The 19964-nt window shown below is 41.2% G+C and overlaps 1 protein-coding gene, 1 long non-coding RNA gene and 1 other non-coding gene across 9 annotated transcripts; 1 reads left to right on the forward strand and 2 right to left on the reverse strand.

Moving 5' to 3' along the window:
- The first annotated feature begins 1608 nt into the window (after window positions 1-1608).
- Window positions 1609-5953, forward strand: LOC127781821 (uncharacterized). 7 transcript variants are annotated; one of them, XR_008019071.1, is made up of 8 exons: window positions 1609-2186; window positions 2381-2433; window positions 2807-2895; window positions 3184-3265; window positions 3358-3412; window positions 4267-4759; window positions 4966-5042; window positions 5191-5951. It is a non-coding gene; the product is annotated as an uncharacterized LOC127781821 (long non-coding RNA). The 7 variants fall into 7 exon arrangements; XR_008019073.1 differs by having other exon boundaries at window positions 4267-4489; window positions 4571-5953; XR_008019070.1 differs by having other exon boundaries at window positions 4267-5042; window positions 5191-5952.
- A 4344-nt stretch (window positions 5954-10297) lies between these two features.
- On the reverse strand, window positions 10298-10378 carry TRNAL-AAG (transfer RNA leucine (anticodon AAG)). The gene has a single exon. It is a non-coding gene; the product is annotated as a tRNA-Leu (tRNA).
- A 1945-nt stretch (window positions 10379-12323) lies between these two features.
- On the reverse strand, window positions 12324-13052 carry LOC127781816 (dehydration-responsive element-binding protein 2C). Its single transcript, XM_052308875.1, has one exon. The coding sequence runs from the start codon at window positions 13050-13052 to the stop codon at window positions 12324-12326; it is 729 nt and encodes a 242-aa protein (XP_052164835.1).
- Window positions 13053-19964: the final 6912 nt, after the last annotated feature.

Here is a 19964-nt window from a genome sequence, read left to right on the forward strand (position 1 = left end):
GCTCCCTGACTGCATACCGGTTAGGCAATAGTTAAATATTCATGGTCATCGCTAAAACCACTATAACCATTGGTGTGGAACTCTAGACCAAGCAAGCGCCTTGATTTGTTGGTTAAACATGAACTCAGAATATCACCACCAGAAAATGTTGCAGGGGGAGATTGGGGGAGAGTAATGGACTCTGTAATTTGTCTGACGACTGGTCCACTTCTTTTTTATTGTCAATGAAACTGAATAGCTTCTCTAGATGTTCACTGACAGGATTTGGAGTGCATAAACTTGACATACATGTCAGAAAACATGCATCATGATTACAGAGTATAAGTGGATCATACTGTTGGAACCCAACACTAAGTGATCATTTTCATCCATTCTTGTAAAGATCATCTGAGAGTAATTTGCAGTTCCTTCAATATTGTTTCTCGTCCTTGCAAACATCATACACAAATATTAGATCTGTTAAATACACAAATATTAGATCTGTTAATGAAATAAAGGTCTAAAATTATTTTATTTGAGTAAAAATGTATTTAATACACATATTATTAAAAACGAATAGATAGAAGTAAAAAAATAAAACCAAAAAGTGTGTGTGAGGCATATTTGCAGAGAGCTGAGCAACATTAAATTTTCAAAAAAAAAAAAGGAAAAGAACTTGCCTTCCTTTGCAGTATGATGGTACACTGACCAGAAGATGAGTTGGATACTCTTATTTCTCATCTAGTGCATTTGACAAGGACTAGTAAATAGTTGAGCAGGTATATGGCAGCAAAATCATTGGAGTATGTTTGTACATAGTTCTGAAATTTCTCCCTTACTCCTCTACGCAACCTGAAATAGAAAACACAAAATTTTCTCGTGTGGGAATTCCATCAAGCAGCTAGTATATAGAGAGGATGTTACCTGAGGAGAATGAGGCTAGTACACAGAGGAGGCAAATCTAGAAAAGAAAGAGCAACATCGCTTCTTTCACCCGGTAGTAAGTTGAGAACTGAAGAAGAGATCGCTGTGGCCTTGGAGGCGGAAGCTCGGCGTGGATCGAGGGTCACAACGGCGGCGGCGCAAGTTCTTGCTGGTGACGGCGACACAAGAGAACGATGGAGGCGGACGACAAGGCTTTGTGGCGGTGAAGGAGACAGCAAGCGAGATCGAGCGGAGGAAGAGGCCGAGTGAATTTGTTGAAGGCGAAATCGTGTGTAGGTGGCGCGTCATCGAGGGCGAGATCAAGGGGAGGAGGAAGCTATCGTCAGAGTGATTGAGGGGGAAGCGACATACGGTGATAGAGGGAGTGGGGCGACGAGGTTAGCGGCGGCGAGGACGGCAGAGGAATCCGTGGCGATGGGGATGGGGATTCGACGTGTCTGTGCGTGGCCCTGGTTTTCTTTGATTTCACCTGTAGGATTGCAAGGAGGCAACTCCTCTTTTTTATATTAGTATATAGATATAGAAATACACATGATGTTTCCCCCACCCAAATCTATCTATCTACCCTATAGTTCAACAAATACTTTCACCCATCACTCATTCTTTCATTCCTTATGGAACGATTCAGATCATCTCGGTGAAATCCCTACGATCCAGATCGATCCCACCTCCCACCACCCTCAATCGCCGTATGCCCCCTCCCTCGGCACCGCCCGGCCCGTCTCCCTCTCTCTCGCTCTCACACCGCGCCTCTCCCAGATTCCGCTCCCGCACGCGCGACGCCGGACACCGCTCCGCCATCAGCGCTCCCCTCCCTATCAGCCGCGGCGCCGTCCTCTGCCTCACCGATCTGCCATCGCCGCCGGCTCGCCCTCCACCGATCCCCATCGCTTGTCCTCCGCCCGGATTCACGTCGCCGCCGACGCCTTCCACGCTGTTCTGCTCCACCGATCCCCGCCGCACAAAGTCCTCTCGTGGCCAGGTCGCCGCCGACGCCTTCCGTGGTGATCCGATCTGCCACCGATCCCCGCCGCCGGCTCGCCCTCCACTGATCCCAACGGTGACTGGGTGTCGGTGGAGGACGAGCCGCCACCGAGTCCTATGCCGCCGGATCAACGTCGACCACCTGGCCAGTCTCCACCACATCCCGAATCCCGGCCTCCCACCACCCCGTCCCGCTGCGGCCTCCGTCATCGACAGTCTGTCGCCGCCGCATCTCCTTTCTCCCCTTCATTACCGAGGGGCATCTCTATCTACAAAAGGTAAATAAAAATTCGTTTCATCATGTGTATAATATTGGAGATGATGCCGGATATGTGTTTGCGGGTATATAGTTATTGTATATGCAGGTAGTTAGTGCTATTTATTTTGAATATAGAGATCAATAGTTCAGGGTCTGCTGCAGGCAATGTTTTCTTGATTATTCTCTCAATACGTACTCGCCACTCTCCTGCAGGAAAAAAATTGAGGTAGGACAGAAGGAGCTGGGCACATGCCTTAAGAGAACTGGTAATTGATTTTTTATAGGTTCAATATTTTCCGTATCGGACTGTTTCTCACCATAACCACAAGGCAAGGCGACCCATTTCACTATATATTAGTCATTTGTGATACAAGGATAATATGTGATATGTGATAGCACTGTAACTCTTTTATGCTATGTGACTGATAGCACCAACACTGTAACTCTTTTATGCTACAATATTGCATGAACAACTTATGAGGCTGTAGTTAAGACTATCATCTAGGCATGTCATGTTGTGGTTAAGATTATATTATAAGACAAACATGGCTCGTAATTTTGTTTATAACTTTATGGCACTTTAGAATAGTAGTGCATCTACTTTTATCATTTCTGTTCATGAAATTCATATTATTGCAGATCATCTCAGTGCATGATAACTGTTGCTCCTCGATGACCAAGTCCCTGTGGAAGGCTTTCAATTTTGGCAAGTTCTGAATTTGAGCGAGGTTAGTGTTGGATATGATTTTGATAATTTCAGGTCATTTCAGTCATGCAAGTAATTCATGTGTTATGGGTGCAATTGATTTACTTTATGTGTGCTTATATGGTTGATTGAGGTATGTTTAGAAAGCTGAACTTTCCAGAATTAAAACTGAATAGTCTACAGTTCTCTGTTTATGACAGACTGACAGTTGCAATTGATAGAGGATGGACTATCATAAGAAACTAAATTTACTTCTACGGTTTTTTTCTTAAATCAAAGTTGATCCAATTTGTACTGTTTGTTGTTTCAGACTGAAGGGGAACTCAATTGTCTAAAAAATGAAATGGAAATTGCTGTCCATGGTGACTCTATTGACCATTGCTCAGATCAAAGTAGACTCTTTTACTCTACTTTCAGCTTAATTGGCTTATTTATTTTTGTCGTATTTGAGTTGCAGTGCCTAACCAACTTATGGTATTTCCAGGAATCATCTACTCGGTTGGTTAAGAATCATGATATGCTGTATATGCCCTCCAACCGTAAGCTACTACTTAAATTCTTTATTTTCTTTCTTTAGATAATTGAGGGGCTATACTGTATAAGAATCATATCATGATGGATTGAACAAGGAAATTAATTAGGTGGGCCAGCTAAAAATGAAATTGTGCCCTTTAGCGAAGGCATGTGAGGTTGGGGTCATTTATTTACACAAGCTCATTAGGTTGACTCTTTGCTGTTTGTACAGAAGAGGCACAGTTGAATCAGATACACGAGTCATAGCTCGCCTCTATCAATATTTCAGTTATTGGAGCAAATGTCCATTTTTTTAGGAATATGCAAGATACTTGCGTATCTTTGTATTAAGACAAGCAAATTGTCATCTTAAGATCATACTGCATATTGTATTTCCAAAAAATAAAGCAGCTTTAAAAAAAATCATGAGCATATTGCTCATAAACCATATTAATCTTGAATTGTATTTAGACGTATGTTCCAATCCATACAAATGTGTACCGCGGATGTTTATAGTTTACACTTTAAGTTGCAACAAAATGAATTCCTGACATGTACATGAATTTCTGCTTAGTCTGTCTTAATGCTACAACATTCAGTACTCAGTCTGTATTCTGCAATAGTATTAAATTCAATCACACTTTATGCAACACTATGTTCTTAATAGCAACTGTCATCGGATATATTTTTTTGTTTGTCTGCACTCTGCAATGCTGCGTCAATTGAATTGATGTGATGGGATCCATGGCTATAGAATCGGATATGTCTAATTATGTGCAAATTAGCAGGATTTTTTTAGCTTCAGTTTTTATAATTTAGATGAAATTGTGTGGTATAAATGCGCTCAAGAATTCAATGATCTTGTTTTATTTTTCTTTAGTTGGTGACCTGAAGGAAGTGGTTGTTCATATTCAGAGGGATATAAAAACTGTTGGTGATTCCATGTCTATCAAGATGCAATATTTGCAGAGCACTGCAAATGACATTGCAAATGTTGTTGGCAAATCATTGGAGAATCATATGCAGCTTTTGGATGGGCAGAGTAAGGCCATGGTCAGTCTGATTAATCTGTAGAGCTTGCAGCATGAATTGGAACACAAAAAGTTAGTATAAAACAATCAAACTTTATACTCTTGATTATATTCCCATTTGTAGATATTATATTCCCATTGAATGTGGGTAAGATGGGATTCATTTTTTAGGCTATTTTTACCACAGTGGGGATTGTCTGCAGTACGGCACTTGCAGTAGCAGCCACCGACATTGAGTGTGGGCAGTACTTCCTTGTTGATTCCTGACTCCCATATAAACAAAGAAGACTTGGAGCTGCTACATTACGTCGACAGTGACCGTGCTTTCAGATTCAGCATATGGTATAAATTACAGAATATGTATATAGCTAAGTTAAAATTTTAGAATGTAAATGTGCATACATGGAAGCACATGATAAGGCAGTTTAAGTTATAAGTTACCATGGTTAAGATTCTGAAAGTATGAACCTTGGATTCGTTGACAAAGGTAACTCTGAAAGTCTGAACTTTGGTTTAAAGTGTAAAAGTGTGAAATTACGAACATGCAGTGGCTTATATCGATTGACCGATCGAGGCGTGGCCCGTGCTGACCAACGGCGTTGCCGCGGCTGCCATCTTCACTCAGGTGGGGTTCTGCCATCTTCACTATCACCGACAAATTGATCAGTTAAAAAATTGTTGTCTTCTCCAACAAATACATGATACATCTGCTATTCTGTACTTTCTCATAGTTGCTCTGATTCTCCAAATGGTTTCGATTGAGTTTCTATTAGGTTTTCCTCTCTTTGTCAAAACTACAAGGGAAGGCCATGTATGCCATGGGACTGATTGCACTGCAGAACAAGTTCCTTCGTGCCTGGTAGTGCGACTTTATTTCTCTATTGCTATATGTGGTGGAATATTCTGTTTTTGATCAATGGAAGCTATATGTAGAGGTAAAATTTGTAATAATTGCAGCCTATTTTGTTGTTTATTATGTACTCTGAAAGAGTGAATAATGTACTTTGGGAGATGAATTAAGAAATGAATTTCCAAATTTGATTGCATGACGTATCCAATTCGGGAAATGAATTGAGTTATTAATCCTTTGTTTTTATGTCTGAAACCATATTTGTACTGCATGTCAATGAAAATAGTTAGTGTCATGCATATATCATCAGTATCCATGGGTCAGTATAGGTTTTCTAAGTAAGCATGAAGTACATCACCCACATTCATTTGGTTTTAAATGAATTTCTCTACCATTTATGTTGATGTGATCATATCCTTCTTCCACTCTGAAGTTCTGAATGGAAAAGGTTCTAAAACAAAAATGTTGTTGCTTGAATAGGTGGACAGGAACAGTTAGCTTTTTTAATGCATAGAAATACCCTTAGACGTGTGAACCATATTGATGATATGGAAAGTGGTTATTCCCTTATTGATGTACACATCATTGTAATATGATGCACAATATTATATTATTGTACTTTGCGTGAAATATCTTATGTACGACATGAATTGAGTTAAAGCTCAATTGCACATATCATAGAAGACACTTTTTTTTCTAACATGAAAATATAAAAGTTATTAAAGATAATACAATTAGACCGTAGTGTTTAGCACGGGCATATTACTTGTCCCTGCAAATTTACAAAGACATTGCAGTGGACCTCCCTTTTTAGCCCAAGCCCATGCCGGCCCATTCCCTCTTTCCTCTCAGACGAAGTCCACATGTCCTCCCTGCCCCCAAACAGCAAGTATGCATGCACGCCGGTATTCGATGTAATGCCTACAAGCCTAATAGTGTCTTGCACCCACCTCTGCCGAACCATCACAGTCTTTTGCACCAAACCTCAGCAGCCATCAGCTCTGTTGGGACCCCTCCTCAACCTCATCCCCTGCACGCGTGCACTCCCCATCCACCAAAATCCACTCCCACGATTCTCCATCAGCCCAAGCCATCGCAGGTGGTGCCAGTATTGCACTTCAGAGTCTTCTACCTGCTGTGCTTCTCGGCGATATGGAATCACAGACATGATGTGGTATTCAGGGGGTTGCCGCCCTCTATTGGTTCGTGCTTCCAACGATGTGTAAGCAAGGCTGTCCTTTGGGCGGAAATCTTAAAGCCTGAGGATCGAAATGTAATATCTGTTTGGAAGGCAATTTTCTCTTCCCCTCTACAAACTCTCAATCTTATGTAATGAACCTTACTATCATTCTACAATTCAATGACAAATTTAGGTGGGGAAGCGCCCCCCCCCTAGTCAAAAAAAAAACCACTCCCAAACATTTGGCAACACATTAGAGGAATCACTCCGATTGCAAAGACCATTTCCACACCGCGCTAGGCTTACCCGGCAAGCCTTCCGTCGCTGTCGACGTCCAGCCCCACCGCCGCCGTCCATCACATCCAACACCGCCATCAACAGTCGCCGCTCGTGCACCACTACTCCCCGTCCACCAAAGCCCTCACACAAAAGCCGGCGAAGTAGTGAGAGAGAGACCACACTCACGGCAAACCGAGTCCACACCGAAAATAGAAGACCGGCGAGAAGACTCACCTTGTACGACCCTCCTCTCGTGTTGGTGTCACCGCCACTGTCGTCGCCACTATGCTACTCCGGCCTCTCCTTCTCCTGGAAGCCATCGCCCAAGCAAAACCGTCGCCGGGAGCAACATCCTCGTCATTCTTCCCCTCTCCCTGCCACCAGCCACCTCTCCATCCCCATCGCTGTCGACCCCCATGCCACTGCCGTCGCCGAGCTCCCCATCCCCATCACCAACCTTCCTCCCATCCCGACGGCCAGCATGGGCACCGCCTCCGCGACCACCTCCTACCATCGTTGCCTCGACCGAGCCACCTCGGTCCCGAGCCCTTCGCTGCCGCCCCTCCTCTGCACCACGGCCTCCTCTCCATCGCCACCACCAAACTCCCTGTCGCCACTTGCCGCCGCCTCGACTCTCCTGCGCTGCCACTGTGCCAGCTGCGCCCGGCCGCGTCTGGTATGTACTAATTAAGAGATATGAGTACCAATCCAAACATCAGGAAACATTGTTGAAAATTGCCAAAGAATTGATAAGGCATAATTTGACACCAAACCATTGTTGGTATTTCTTAACGACATTACTAGAAATATAATTTTCAGCAATGGCGCAGAAACACTTCTGGTATATTATAGTTACAGAGTTCATCCGCAAGCGCACGGTATACCATTATAGCATTTCACCCGAGAGTATTCCAAGGGTATCGTATTTATTTTATACCATGGGAAGATCATGTAGAGAGAACTCAACTAATAATTTATATATTACTTGTGATAATCATATTCTAAGCAGGGGTTAAGATAATCCAAGGGTAGAGTGACACACAAGCATTTCTACTCATCCTCATAATAAATAATCTAAGCTAGGTGGAAAGAAAATAGAAAGAGAATCTATTTCTATACTTCTAATATACATAATATACATACATTCTAGTTAACTGATATACTAGCTAATACCCTCTATCCGATGCCCTCCTGGTACTTTGAGAAGCCACCCATGACTGCCGAGTTCCTTACGACAGTCCGTCATGACCATCCAACCGGGGCTAAATACAGAGAAATACCCTCCCCAGGAAATTAACTTAGGATTATATATAGGCGCAGAGGAATACCCGTACTGAGCTGTCACCATCAGCGGCCCACCTCTCATCCGCAATATATAACCCCAAATAATGATATCCCATAATCTAGACACAACGTCTAAACTACCAGGTACTAGTCTAATATCATCGTCATGACATAGAGTAATTGCATAAGCAAACATTATACCCGCAACAAAGCATCTCCCAGATAAGCTAGCCGTATATTCAGTATAACAAGAACATAATGTAAAGTTGGTATTCATATACTCAGAAAGTATTTTAATACCAGAAATGTTTTTAGAAGAGTATTCTAATAAAAGTACAAAGCTTACAAAAGAGGAAAGGAAATCTATTAGAGCCATACCCGAACTCTTCCGAAGACTTCCGGACTCCTGACTCCTATTCTAATCCTATTCCACTAGCTAGATACTACTAAACTAAACTTGAGAGGAATGAGAAAGCTCTTGCTTGAGGTGTGTGTTGAAGTGAAGAGAGTGAGCTCCTTAATAGAGGTAGGTATGACGGTTGTGGAAGGGGAATTGTCCAAAGTGCCCTCCAACCGTCATTGGGATGCAATCCTGGATGTCCACGCCAAAACCTAGATCCAACGGCGCCAGGATTGGTTCGGCGAACCACCAGGTTCGGCCGAACTTGGGGCTGGCCCAATCTAGCCCAATTTCGGCTGGTGGCCTCCTCTATTGCTCCACTCTGCAGACTTGTGAATTTTGGCCCAATTCATCGTGTCAATTCTGAGTTCTTGGCCCATTCATACATAAGTCTGGTCCTCGACATCGTCTGATTGATTTATCGTTGGTGTTGATGTCGATTCTCCTTCACTTTATTGTCATTCTCTGCAAAAAGGTTAGTAGACCTAATACTAGTGGAATATTATTATTCTAACATATTTATGCATTGCAAGCATCACTAGTTCTCTCCTGTTTTAGTAATATTAACGGTCGAAACTGATCGATAACGACCGTCAACAACCACAAACTAGCTATTCGAGGTCTAAATTTGAACTTTTAAAGAAAAGACAGAAGGAAAAAGGAAATATAAACTAGCTATTCGAGGTCTAAATTTGAACTTAAAAAAAAGGAACAGAGGGAAAAAGAAAATAAATTTGAACTTCAAAAAAGGAACAAAGGGAAAAAGAAACTATTTATGTTGAGTGGGGTTCTTTAAAATATGAGATAATCCATGAAATGCCATTGACAAGCGTCTAAGTCCTTCAACAAGTGTGAGTTCTAAGAAATGCCATCGTACAAACGATTTTGTCTCAAAAATGCCATCGCCTGTTAGGGTTCCGTCCATTCCGTGCCGTTAAATACACTGTTCGTCCTATAGAACTTAACGGCGCGGAATGGACGGAACCCTAACGGTGATGACATTTTTGGGACAAAATCGTTTGTACGATGGCATTTCTTAGAACTCACACTTGTCGATGGCATTTCTAAGACTTAGACGCTTGTCAATGGCATTTCATGGATTATCTCTTAAAATATAAACTAGCTATCCGAGGTCTAAATTTGAACTTTAAAAAAGGAAGAGAGTGAAAAATGTCAAAATTTAGATAACTTTTGGCACTACTAGATTGGTATGTACTAATTAAGAGATATTGGTACCAATCTAAACATTAAGAAACATTATTGAAAATTACCAAAGAATTGATAAGGCATAATTTGACACCAAACCACAAACTAGCTATTCGAGGTCTAAATTTGAACTTTTAAAAAAAAGAACAGAGAGAAAAAGGAAAATATAAACTAGCTATTCGAGGTCTAAATTTGAACTTAAAAAAGGAACAGAGGGGAAAAGAAAATAAATTTGAACTTCAAAAAAGACACAGAGGGAAAAAATATTTATGTTGAAAGTGGGGTTCTTTAAAATATAAACTAGCTATTCGAGATTTAAATTTGAACTTTAAAAAAAGAACTAGCTATTTTTAGGTCTAAATTTGAACTTAAAAAAGGAACAGAGGGGAAAAGGAAATAAATTTGAACTTCAAAAAAGAAAAAGAAGATATTTATGTTTTGAACTTTAAAAAAATATTTATGTTTTGAACTTAAAAAAAGGAAGAGAGTGAAAAAAGAAAAATATTTATGTTTTGAACTTTAAAGAAAAATATTTATGTTTTGAACTTTTAAAAAGGAAGAATGAAATTTAAAAAAGGAAGAGAGTGAAAAAAGAAAAATACTATGTTTCGAACTTTAAAAAAGGAAGAGAGTGAAAAAAAGAAAAATACTTATGTTTTGAACTTTTAAAAAAATTATTTATGTTGAGAGTGGGATTTGAACCCACGCCCTTTCGGACCAGAACCTTAATCTGGCGCCTTAGACCAACTCGGCCATCTCAACTTGTTATATTGGGAATCGCTAGACAGAAGTTCTTCTGATAGCTGGATAGGAGTATATTGAGCTCACGTGGAATCCACCACAATGGATAGGCGAAACGACGACGACGGTTAGATAGATACATATTTTTAATATGTCGTCTTATTAAAAATATTTTGTAAAATACGTAAAACTATATATGTATACATAAAAATATATTTAACAATAAATCAAACAATAGAAAAAAGAATTAATAATTATTTAAACTTTTTAATAAGATGAACGGTTAAATATATTAAAGAAATTAACGGCGTTAAATATTTAGAGATGGAGGGAGTATAACACATGACACAACACATAGGAGTATTACAGATGCGATGCATGCAGGGCGACACGCGCGAGCATGCATGCATATATGTACTGCTGACCGATATTTAAATAATATATGGATGGAGAGTCGATCGATGGAGTTACTTGTACGCAGGAGACATAGTACAAAATAGTGCATAGTGAATAAATTATTTCATTCAGCCACCTAGTAACATTGTGTAACTATACTATATACTATATAGTATATAGAGAAAATAATAAAAAATATGTATACCATATGGATTATCCATATGAAATAAAAAATATTATCTATCTCTACTTCCCTCTCTTCTCCTAACTTTTATCCATATATATTGTAAGAATTGCTACAGTTAAAATTTATTTACGTGGATACCATCTATACCACTTTTGCCATATACGGATTGACGTACATGCATGCATCGAGCCCGGCCCCCAGCAAAGCTGGAGTCATCGCCTCCATCGACACATACACCACATGCATATACATGAATGTATGTATTAATTGTCAACAACATATTCCCTTGATAGAAAAAACTCAACCTCATGATGTGACACATCCTAATACAATAAATCTGAACTAGGTTATTTTGTTGACAAAGAGAGTATATATTAAAACGTATTCTCTCCATGCTAAAAAAAAATCAACCTAGAATTACTAGGATGTAATGTTTTTATAATCAATCTAGAATAGGATGTAATATTTTCTAGCACAGTAAATCTAACCATACATTTATCCAGATTTATTGTATAAAAAACGTAAAATCTAAAATCTCATCCTAGTTTGATTTTTCATGGGAGGGATGGTGGGAGTACATGCACGTACGGACAGAGCAGTGCAGGCAACACGCACCTCATCATCATAATTCACTGAAAGAAAATTAACTGGTGGATCGATATATCGATCGTGGAATATATCCCAATTTATTTAATTTGACACATTTTTATTAATTACTACTAATTAAATTAGTAGAGTATATACACATGGCGCTGTAGAGTACTACGACTAGCTAGCTAGAACCCAACCCATATAGTATATATGTACAAGTACAATTAATAGTAGCTTATTAATCATGTAGTACTAGGTACCAAGCTAATAATTAGATTAAACACTAGTGCTGCGCCTCGCGAGTGGGCTGATATATATAGCTGCATCATATCTCAACACACGACTATATAGCGCGCTAGCTATAGCTATAGCACAAATATATACATAATATATATAGTATTAATTAGTATTACTTATATAATATGGGATCGGATGATATAATTAAGATCGATAAGCAAGCACAGCTCGCCTAACTAATTAAGATCGATCGATGCATACAGCATGCTCACAGTTGATCGATCAGGATGTCGGCCGCTTGCATGCCGTATAAAAGTAGCAGTACGCTAGAGCTAATTATAGTAGTTAGTATTAAGTAGTGGAGTATATATACAAGTAACGACGATGATGCCGACGACGACGACAAGCATGCATGTTTAAGACTTTAGAGAGAGATGGAGCTGATCATCATATATCTATATAGGCAGCCGCGCGCGGGCGCTAGATAGATAGATATATGATGTAGGTAGGTCGTCGTCGTCGTTAATTATTATTATTATTATTATGAATATATAATTAAGATGATTTGGCGGTGGTGGCGGCGGCGGCGGCCATGAAATCGGCGGGGCAGATGGAGAGGTCCCAGATGCTGATGCCGCCGCCGGCTTCGTCGAGGACGTCGAGTGGAACCTCCTGGAAGCCCTCCAGCCCAAAGTCCTCCGCCTTGGGTAGCCGCGTGACGTACGTCTCGAAGTCCTCTTGATCTGACGACGACGGCTGCAGCGTGTAGTTGTCGTCGTCCAGCTGCAGCATCGTCGTCAGCTGCTGCTGATGCGTCGTGGAAGACGAGTTGTTGGAGTCGTCGTTGGTGCTGCAGGGCGTGGCCACGGAAGGGGTAGCAGCAGCAGCAGGAGGAGCACCGGCGGTGGCGGCGGCGAGGAGTAGGTTGAGGCGGGCGCAGTCGCCGTAGAGGGCCCTGGCGGCGGAGTCGTAGGCGCGGGCGGCGTCGAGGGCGGTGTTGAAGGTGCCGAGCCAGAGGCGGGCGCCGCGGTTGGGCTCGCGGATCTCGGCCACCCACTTGCCCCAGGTGCGCTGCCGGACGCCGCGGAAGGGGCAACGCTGGTTCTCCGGCCCGCCCTTCCCCTTCATGCACCCCTTCCGCGACCGCCGCAGCGGGCAGCACTTGCGTGACTTGCTGCTGCTAATATTCTGCTGCTGCTGCTGCTTTCGCCTGCCGCAGCAGCTCTCGCCCTCGCCGATGTCCATCTCCATGCTAGCTTGATTGTATCGATGTATCAGAATCATCCCCTGGACTGGACTGGACTGGATGATACATATATACTGTCGTCAGATGAGATGGTAGCAAGCTAGAGATCGAGAGAGAGGCTTGACTGCGCGTACGTACGTGTTGCGCGGGTGCGCGTCCTAGGTAATCCTGTGGACGTGGCGTGACCGCGCCAAGTCAGGAGGCAGCGCGCGCGACACGATGGGTGGGCCCTGACACATGGGTGCACCTGTGGGCTCCACGGGTCTCCTCCCTCCGCCACGTGGCCTCCCCCCCGCCTTGACGTCAGTCCATCTCGACCCGCGAGCCCACAGCCGTCATCGCCTTTGGATCCCACCCCCACCCATCTTACCCCAAACAAAAATACTGGACCCTTTGCTAGTACTACTATTTGCCATCCCATTTACGGAGTAGCTGCCTTAATATCACCATGCTCAACATGCTGTCACTACGTACAGCCGTCTGATCACTTACTCTTATAATGTGTACTGTTAGATAATCGAACACAGTTGCAGATTTTATAGGAGTACCTTCCTTTTTCTTTCCAAAAATAAAGCTTTTATATATCTCTTTGTGACGGTTCTAATCTTGGAATGGTCTTCGTAAACGTATGCTATGTTGAAGTCGCGTGACCCAAGATTTGAACGGTGGCGCATCAACATGCATGACAATGTACGTGACGTGTTACTTCAACGACCAACAACCATATACTTAACACGTGTAGTACAGTTGGCATCACGATGCTACCTATAGCTATAGCAATTAATTAAAGTTGTTTGGTATAATTAATTACTCGAACAACACAAATATAAACTATGTAAATTCATTATCAAAATTTAGTTCCTCTCATTACATTTGCCACTTTTGTAGTGAGAAGCTAAAATAGGAAATAACTACGAAAAAGGAAAGCATAGATCTTATGCTGTCGTATTAGATCCTATTTAGCTAAGCTAAAGCCGGAATATGGATTATCGATTATTCATACCACACTTCCATAAACACAGTCCCCCCCCCCCCCCAAAAAAAAAAATCATTGGTATTGCTTAAGGTATTGGTTGGCTTTATATCATATAACATTTAGTAAAACCCAATAAGCAACCATGATCATCCATTAATTATCCACCGTTTCATGAATTTGTATTAGAAGTGAAGATTGAAATAATTGAGTGATGAACTTTAGTATTCAATGAGTGGTTTGTACATGAAAAGTATTTATAGAGTAGAAGGGTGTGTGAAAATAGTGTGAACACGTCCTGTTCAGGACATGTCCCTCACATGCACAAGCGCAATCAACATGTGTTGATTGATAATTAAGGGTGTGTTCCGACCAAGGGTTCCCAACCCCTCTCCATCATATTTCGTGCGCACGCTTTTCAAACTGCTAAACGGTGCAGCTTTTTTTTTAAAAAAAAGTTTCTACATGAAAGTTGCTTAAAAAAATCATATTGATCCATTTTTGAAAAAAATAGCTAATACTTAATTAATCACACGCTAATGAACTGCTCCGTTTTCTGTGCTTAGGTGATATGTTCCCATCCATCAGCAGCGAACACACCCTAATTGATCATATTTCTAATACCCCCTTCAATTGGCTTCTGGTAATCATCATTTCATTCATCCCATCGGAAAAACTCCTCGCAAACCCTATAGGAAAACTTGAGGAGAAACCATTGTATAGACAAGCCATTAAAACACCTACCTTTCAGGGCAACTTGATCTTATATCATCCAAACTTTGCCAGATCCTTTTTCAGTTCAATTTTTGTTTTGAGAGTTCTCTTCACTCACTTTAGCATCTAATGCCTGCTTATCACTCAATACTTTCATTAGTTGTTGGGTAAATTGGAACCATGCCATTATAATTTTGCAAAGTTTGAGATATGCCATCGGTATCTCAATGACATGTAGGACCCACATGAGTCAATGACATGTGGGTCAGGATGGCATATCTCAAATTTTGCAAAATTATAATAGCATGGTTCCAATTTTCCCTTAGTTGTTCTTTGATCGTTTGTCATCAATTAGCCAAAACCCACTAGGAGGCTAGGATGGTGTCCTTTCAGTACACAATATATATTGTGATTTGTATCCGATTCAGAATGTGAAGTACATTAGGATTTATTTGTCTAAAGCTATCGAATTTGTTTGATCTGCCAATGATTTAATATGAGAACATGTGCTATAAGCTCTCGCTATCTCACCACCTTGCTTCCATAAGAAAGGATATTATGAGAATAATGTATTACAATGATAATACTTTTCATTATTGAGCGAGAGCATAACTCCTTAATTGCCACCATTAGTTTGACCCATTTTGTGTGTGTTGGACACTCTGCCAAGGACTTTTGGTCTGTTTCCAGTTGAAGGTGTAAGGAATGAGAAGTATATGTCGATATTTTGTAGTCTTTGTATGTATGGATTGTGGAAATATCAACCCTTTTGAACTCCACAATATTTCCCACAGCACTAGAGTCACAGAGTTTTGATGTCCTAGCACCTCAAAATTGTGTGTAATTTTGCTGGGCTTTTGGATGGTTTACATCCATAGACAGTGGATAATAAATATCCATATGGTCTATCAACTTGATGTTGACTTGTATCTACTTTCTTGGAGGATGTTACTCATCTATTTCTGCGGAGACGCTTGCAAGAAGTTGTATCCCATTTGTGACCATACTTCTCCCCCTCTTATTTACATAATGGGCCGGGAGTTGAGTGGTTTTCTTTGGTACCTTCACTTTTTATGGTACACTATATAAAAATGAAATTTTGTCTCTTGTTAAGAGTCAAGAAATATTTTGTCCCAAAGTATAGAGTTTGTGGAACATCCACAAGGCATAGTTCCTCCTCATGGATTGGCACTCGTAATATCTATATACATAGAAAAAATAATATGACATGGAATTCTTGTTAGATAAATAAAAGTCATACAAACTGTATGATATATTGAATATGTTTGTTACAATATTGTAGCTTAATAGCAAAAAAATATAGATGACGGTTATTCAAAATACAACACATGGTAGGAAGTTGTCAACATAGTGTCTATGTAATTGACATAGTTTCTATGTTATTTGGAGACAAGTCGTGATCTTTAAATATATTGTGCAAAGTGAACTCTGTAACAATGTCGTCAGTGCTCATGGGATCATCCTTCTGTGGAAGAGATGTGTTATTGTTGGGTTCCTTCAGGAATTGTTGCGAACAACTTTCTTCCCTGGTTTTGTCGGTTTGGAGATTGAAATGTGATTTGGCTTTCTTCTCTTGGGCAGACTTATCTTTGCCCACAGATTTAAGGTATAGATCAACCATATGTCTCGGGGTGCCATATGTACATATTGGATATGCATTTCCTTTGACATCTATTTGTATATGCATGTGCAAAATACAAAGGACAATGTATGTGACGTGCCACTTCAGCGACCAACAACCATAGACTTGACACGTACGATACAGTTGTCATCACGATATGCTGCCTATAGCTATAGCAATAAAGTTGTTTGGTATAATCAATTATTCGAGGACACAAATATAGATGATGTAAATTCATTATCAAAAATTAATTCCCCTGATTACATTTGCCACTTTTGTATTGAGAAGCTAAAAAAGGAAATAACTACCAAGAAAAAGAAAAGTGAAAGCCTTATGCTATCATCTTAGGTCCCATTTAGCTTAGCTAAAGACATAATATGGATTATGGATAATTGAGTGGATTTTTGTAACATCCTGAAAATTAACTATTTTCTAATCCTGCATCATGCCGGTTCTTATGTTCTTCATATCCTCTTTAAACCTAGGACATTAGAGGGACCTCCTAAAACTAACTTGCATAAAATCTCTCTCTCTGGTGTTTTCCCTTTTTAAAGTATATTTGGTTAATTGAGGCATTTCTTGATTTGGTCTAAAACCTTGTTTTAACTAAAATCCTTTATTCAAATTTAGTTTGAAAACTCTTTTTATTTTCATGAATTATGGTCCAAGAAACCCTCCAACTTTACCCTTGAACTTAAATCAAATCCTTGCAATTCCAATTTTATTGGAATTAATTGTCGACCCATCCTTTGATCTTAAACCTATCCTTAGTCCCCTTTCCAAATTCTTCCTTTTGATCTAGCTGCTGATTTAATTCTTTTGGCTTGATTTCCTTCTCGGCACAAGAATAATATTATTACAAATATTGTGAATAATTACTCTTGTGCTAAGAAAATATATTTCATCCTTCCATCCCAAAACCAAAACCTTATTTAGCCCATAATTAATTCTCTAGTTTTCTACCACATATTTTGGGCTAAAATTCTTTCTATTCCATTTTCCTTTCATCTTCTCGAAAATATATTCAAATTAGAAATCCTATCCTACTATTCATATTAATATATATTTCTCTCTCTCATTTGAGTGCATTAAATAAATTCCATTATTTGCCACTTCTAAAAGATTGCACTCAAATAATTAGGAAAATATCTATTTCGGAAATTATCTCTAAATATAATTTCCCTTTCCAAAATAGCTGTCTAAATTCCCTTCAAATACAAATACTTCTCTAAATCCAATTTATTCAAACTTTAGACTTTCTTCCTTTTAAGATTGGGCCGAATTCCCCTTTTTCCTCCTCTCTTTCATGCGGCCCAAGTCGGCCCAGCCTCAGCTGAGCCGCCTCCTCTCTCCTCCCTTCCTTCTGTGGGCGCCGCCGTGCGCCATGGGAGCGCGTGCGCGCCGCCACCATCGCCGCCCACAACTCGGTGCCGCCGCCGTCGTCTTGCCGTCGCCACCAAGGAACCGCCACCGACGTCAGCCGCCACCTCACCTCACTGACGTCATCCTCGAGCAAAACCGACCTTGTCGACCAATCAGAAACGGAGCCGGCGCCGACTTCTTCTCCTCCACCCGCTGGCGCCGTGTTCCTCTCCTCCTCCTCCTCCAAACCGACCTCTCACCGCCTATAAATAGCCGGTGAGCCGGCCCCTTTTTCCCCCACCATTCGAGCTCTTCGAGCTCTGTCTTTCTCTCTCTCTCTTCCTCAAGACCGGCTGCCACCACCGTCGGCCGATCTCTCTCTCCGGAGCACCACTAGCCAAATCCTTGCACCACCGGCTTCGCCTCCCTCCGGCGAACTCATTTTTCCCATCTCCCCCTTCTCTCCCACTTCACTTTAAGCCATCACTGGAGTTTCTTCTCTCATGCCGGGCCGAGCTCTTGTCATCGGTGTTCCCATGTCCTCCTTCCTCTCCCGCAGTGGAAACCGCCTCCTACGGGTGCGCCACATCCGGGAACAAGCATGGTCGCCGGCGTCGCAGCCTGTTAGCCACCGGAGCGCCGCCGCCCCAACCGCCTCCTCCTCTCCCTTCTATCGGCTGGAGGAAGAAGAAGACGAGAAGAAGGAGAGAAGGAAAAAGAAAAGGAAAGAAAGGCTGACAGGTGGGCCCATGTACAGTACATTGTCGTCTTTTCTAGATTTAATTCAAATTCTAATCTTTAGAAGCCCATATCTCCTAAATCGTAGATCCAATTCCAATGAAACTTGGACCTAAATTCATATAAATTCAAACCCTACCTTTTAACACTAAATTTGCTATTTAATATTTTATTTGAATTTTCTTAATTTATTTAAATACCATTTGAATTTATGTTTGCCTTTTCAAATATTTCTTTTTAATCCAAAATACCCTTTAGCTACTAAAAAGCAGCCGGTTGGAACTTTACGTCTTTCATGGGGACGTTCGTACAGTCTATCGACCCCGACGTCGGACTGTTGGTTGTAAAGCCCGGCAAAACCAAACCTAAGGTCGAAGTGATGCTCCTGGCACCCCACGCCTTGATGCGTATAGTGGTCAGAGCTTCACTATTCCCTCGACCTCCACACTATTCCCTCGACCTCCACAGCACGCCGCACAGTTAGCTCTCGAGCTCTGTGTGATCCTAGCCGCTCCACCGCCACTCACGGTTGTTGGAGTAACACTTCCGCCCCACCAAATCTACACCAACCTCCTATTCCTCTAGCCGATTTGTTGTCAGTCGACACCGGCTATAAAGGACACTAAATCTAGTCGTTATGCTGCCAACCAAACCCTAGCCGATACCTTGCTAGTCAAATCCCAGCTGTCATCCAAATTCTATACCCTCTACAATACCACCTATCCACCATACTCTCAGCCACCTACTTTCTGTCTACCAGAACCTATACATAAAATATAGAACCTGGCCGATATATTGCCCTACTCCTCAATCAGCCTAAATATAACCAAACCCTAGGTATAATCCTACCTAAATCCTAGCCATTCTTCTACCAAAGCCCAACATCGACCAATGTTAGCCCATAATCCCTATACCCTATAAAGGAGATATTATACCATGAACCCTAGCTCTCCTAGCCGCTTATCGATCTTTTGCTATCTTATGGATTTTATTGAATTTGGCTCTTCCTCTTCTGACAGTAGAGTCTATTATATTTTGGAGGCAACCTGTGGTATTTCGAGGATCGGATAATCAGGTTGCCTATCTCGGATTTATTTGCGTTGGAGTAAGGCAAGTTATTATTCCTCCCCATTGAGCATAAATGTCCTATATTCTATATCTCTATTCTATGCATTAGTCATACATGATTTTCAATGCATAACCTGAACATAGCAAACCAGATATATGCTAGATTTTGCTTAGCCATGCCTAGTTAGATTGCATAAAATATAATGAACTTAGATTGGAACAGTACGGTAGAAATGGTTGATTTCTGGGTGGCTAGTACTGTTCCAACCGACATAAGACTGCCAAGTACATGTGAAGAACATATGAGTACGACCGCAATTCTCGTATGGGCATAGACCTAGCTGATTAAGTTATCTAACAAAGGTGGTACCTCTGTATAGTGGTTCTTCTTAAGTCCTCGCGCATGAGGCAAACTTATGCCGAGCAGGGCAATATTGTGATATTTACCGAGGC

This window comes from Oryza glaberrima, chromosome 8 (genome assembly GCF_000147395.1).
Source record: "Oryza glaberrima chromosome 8, OglaRS2, whole genome shotgun sequence".
NCBI classification, from domain to species: domain Eukaryota; kingdom Viridiplantae; phylum Streptophyta; class Magnoliopsida; order Poales; family Poaceae; genus Oryza; species Oryza glaberrima.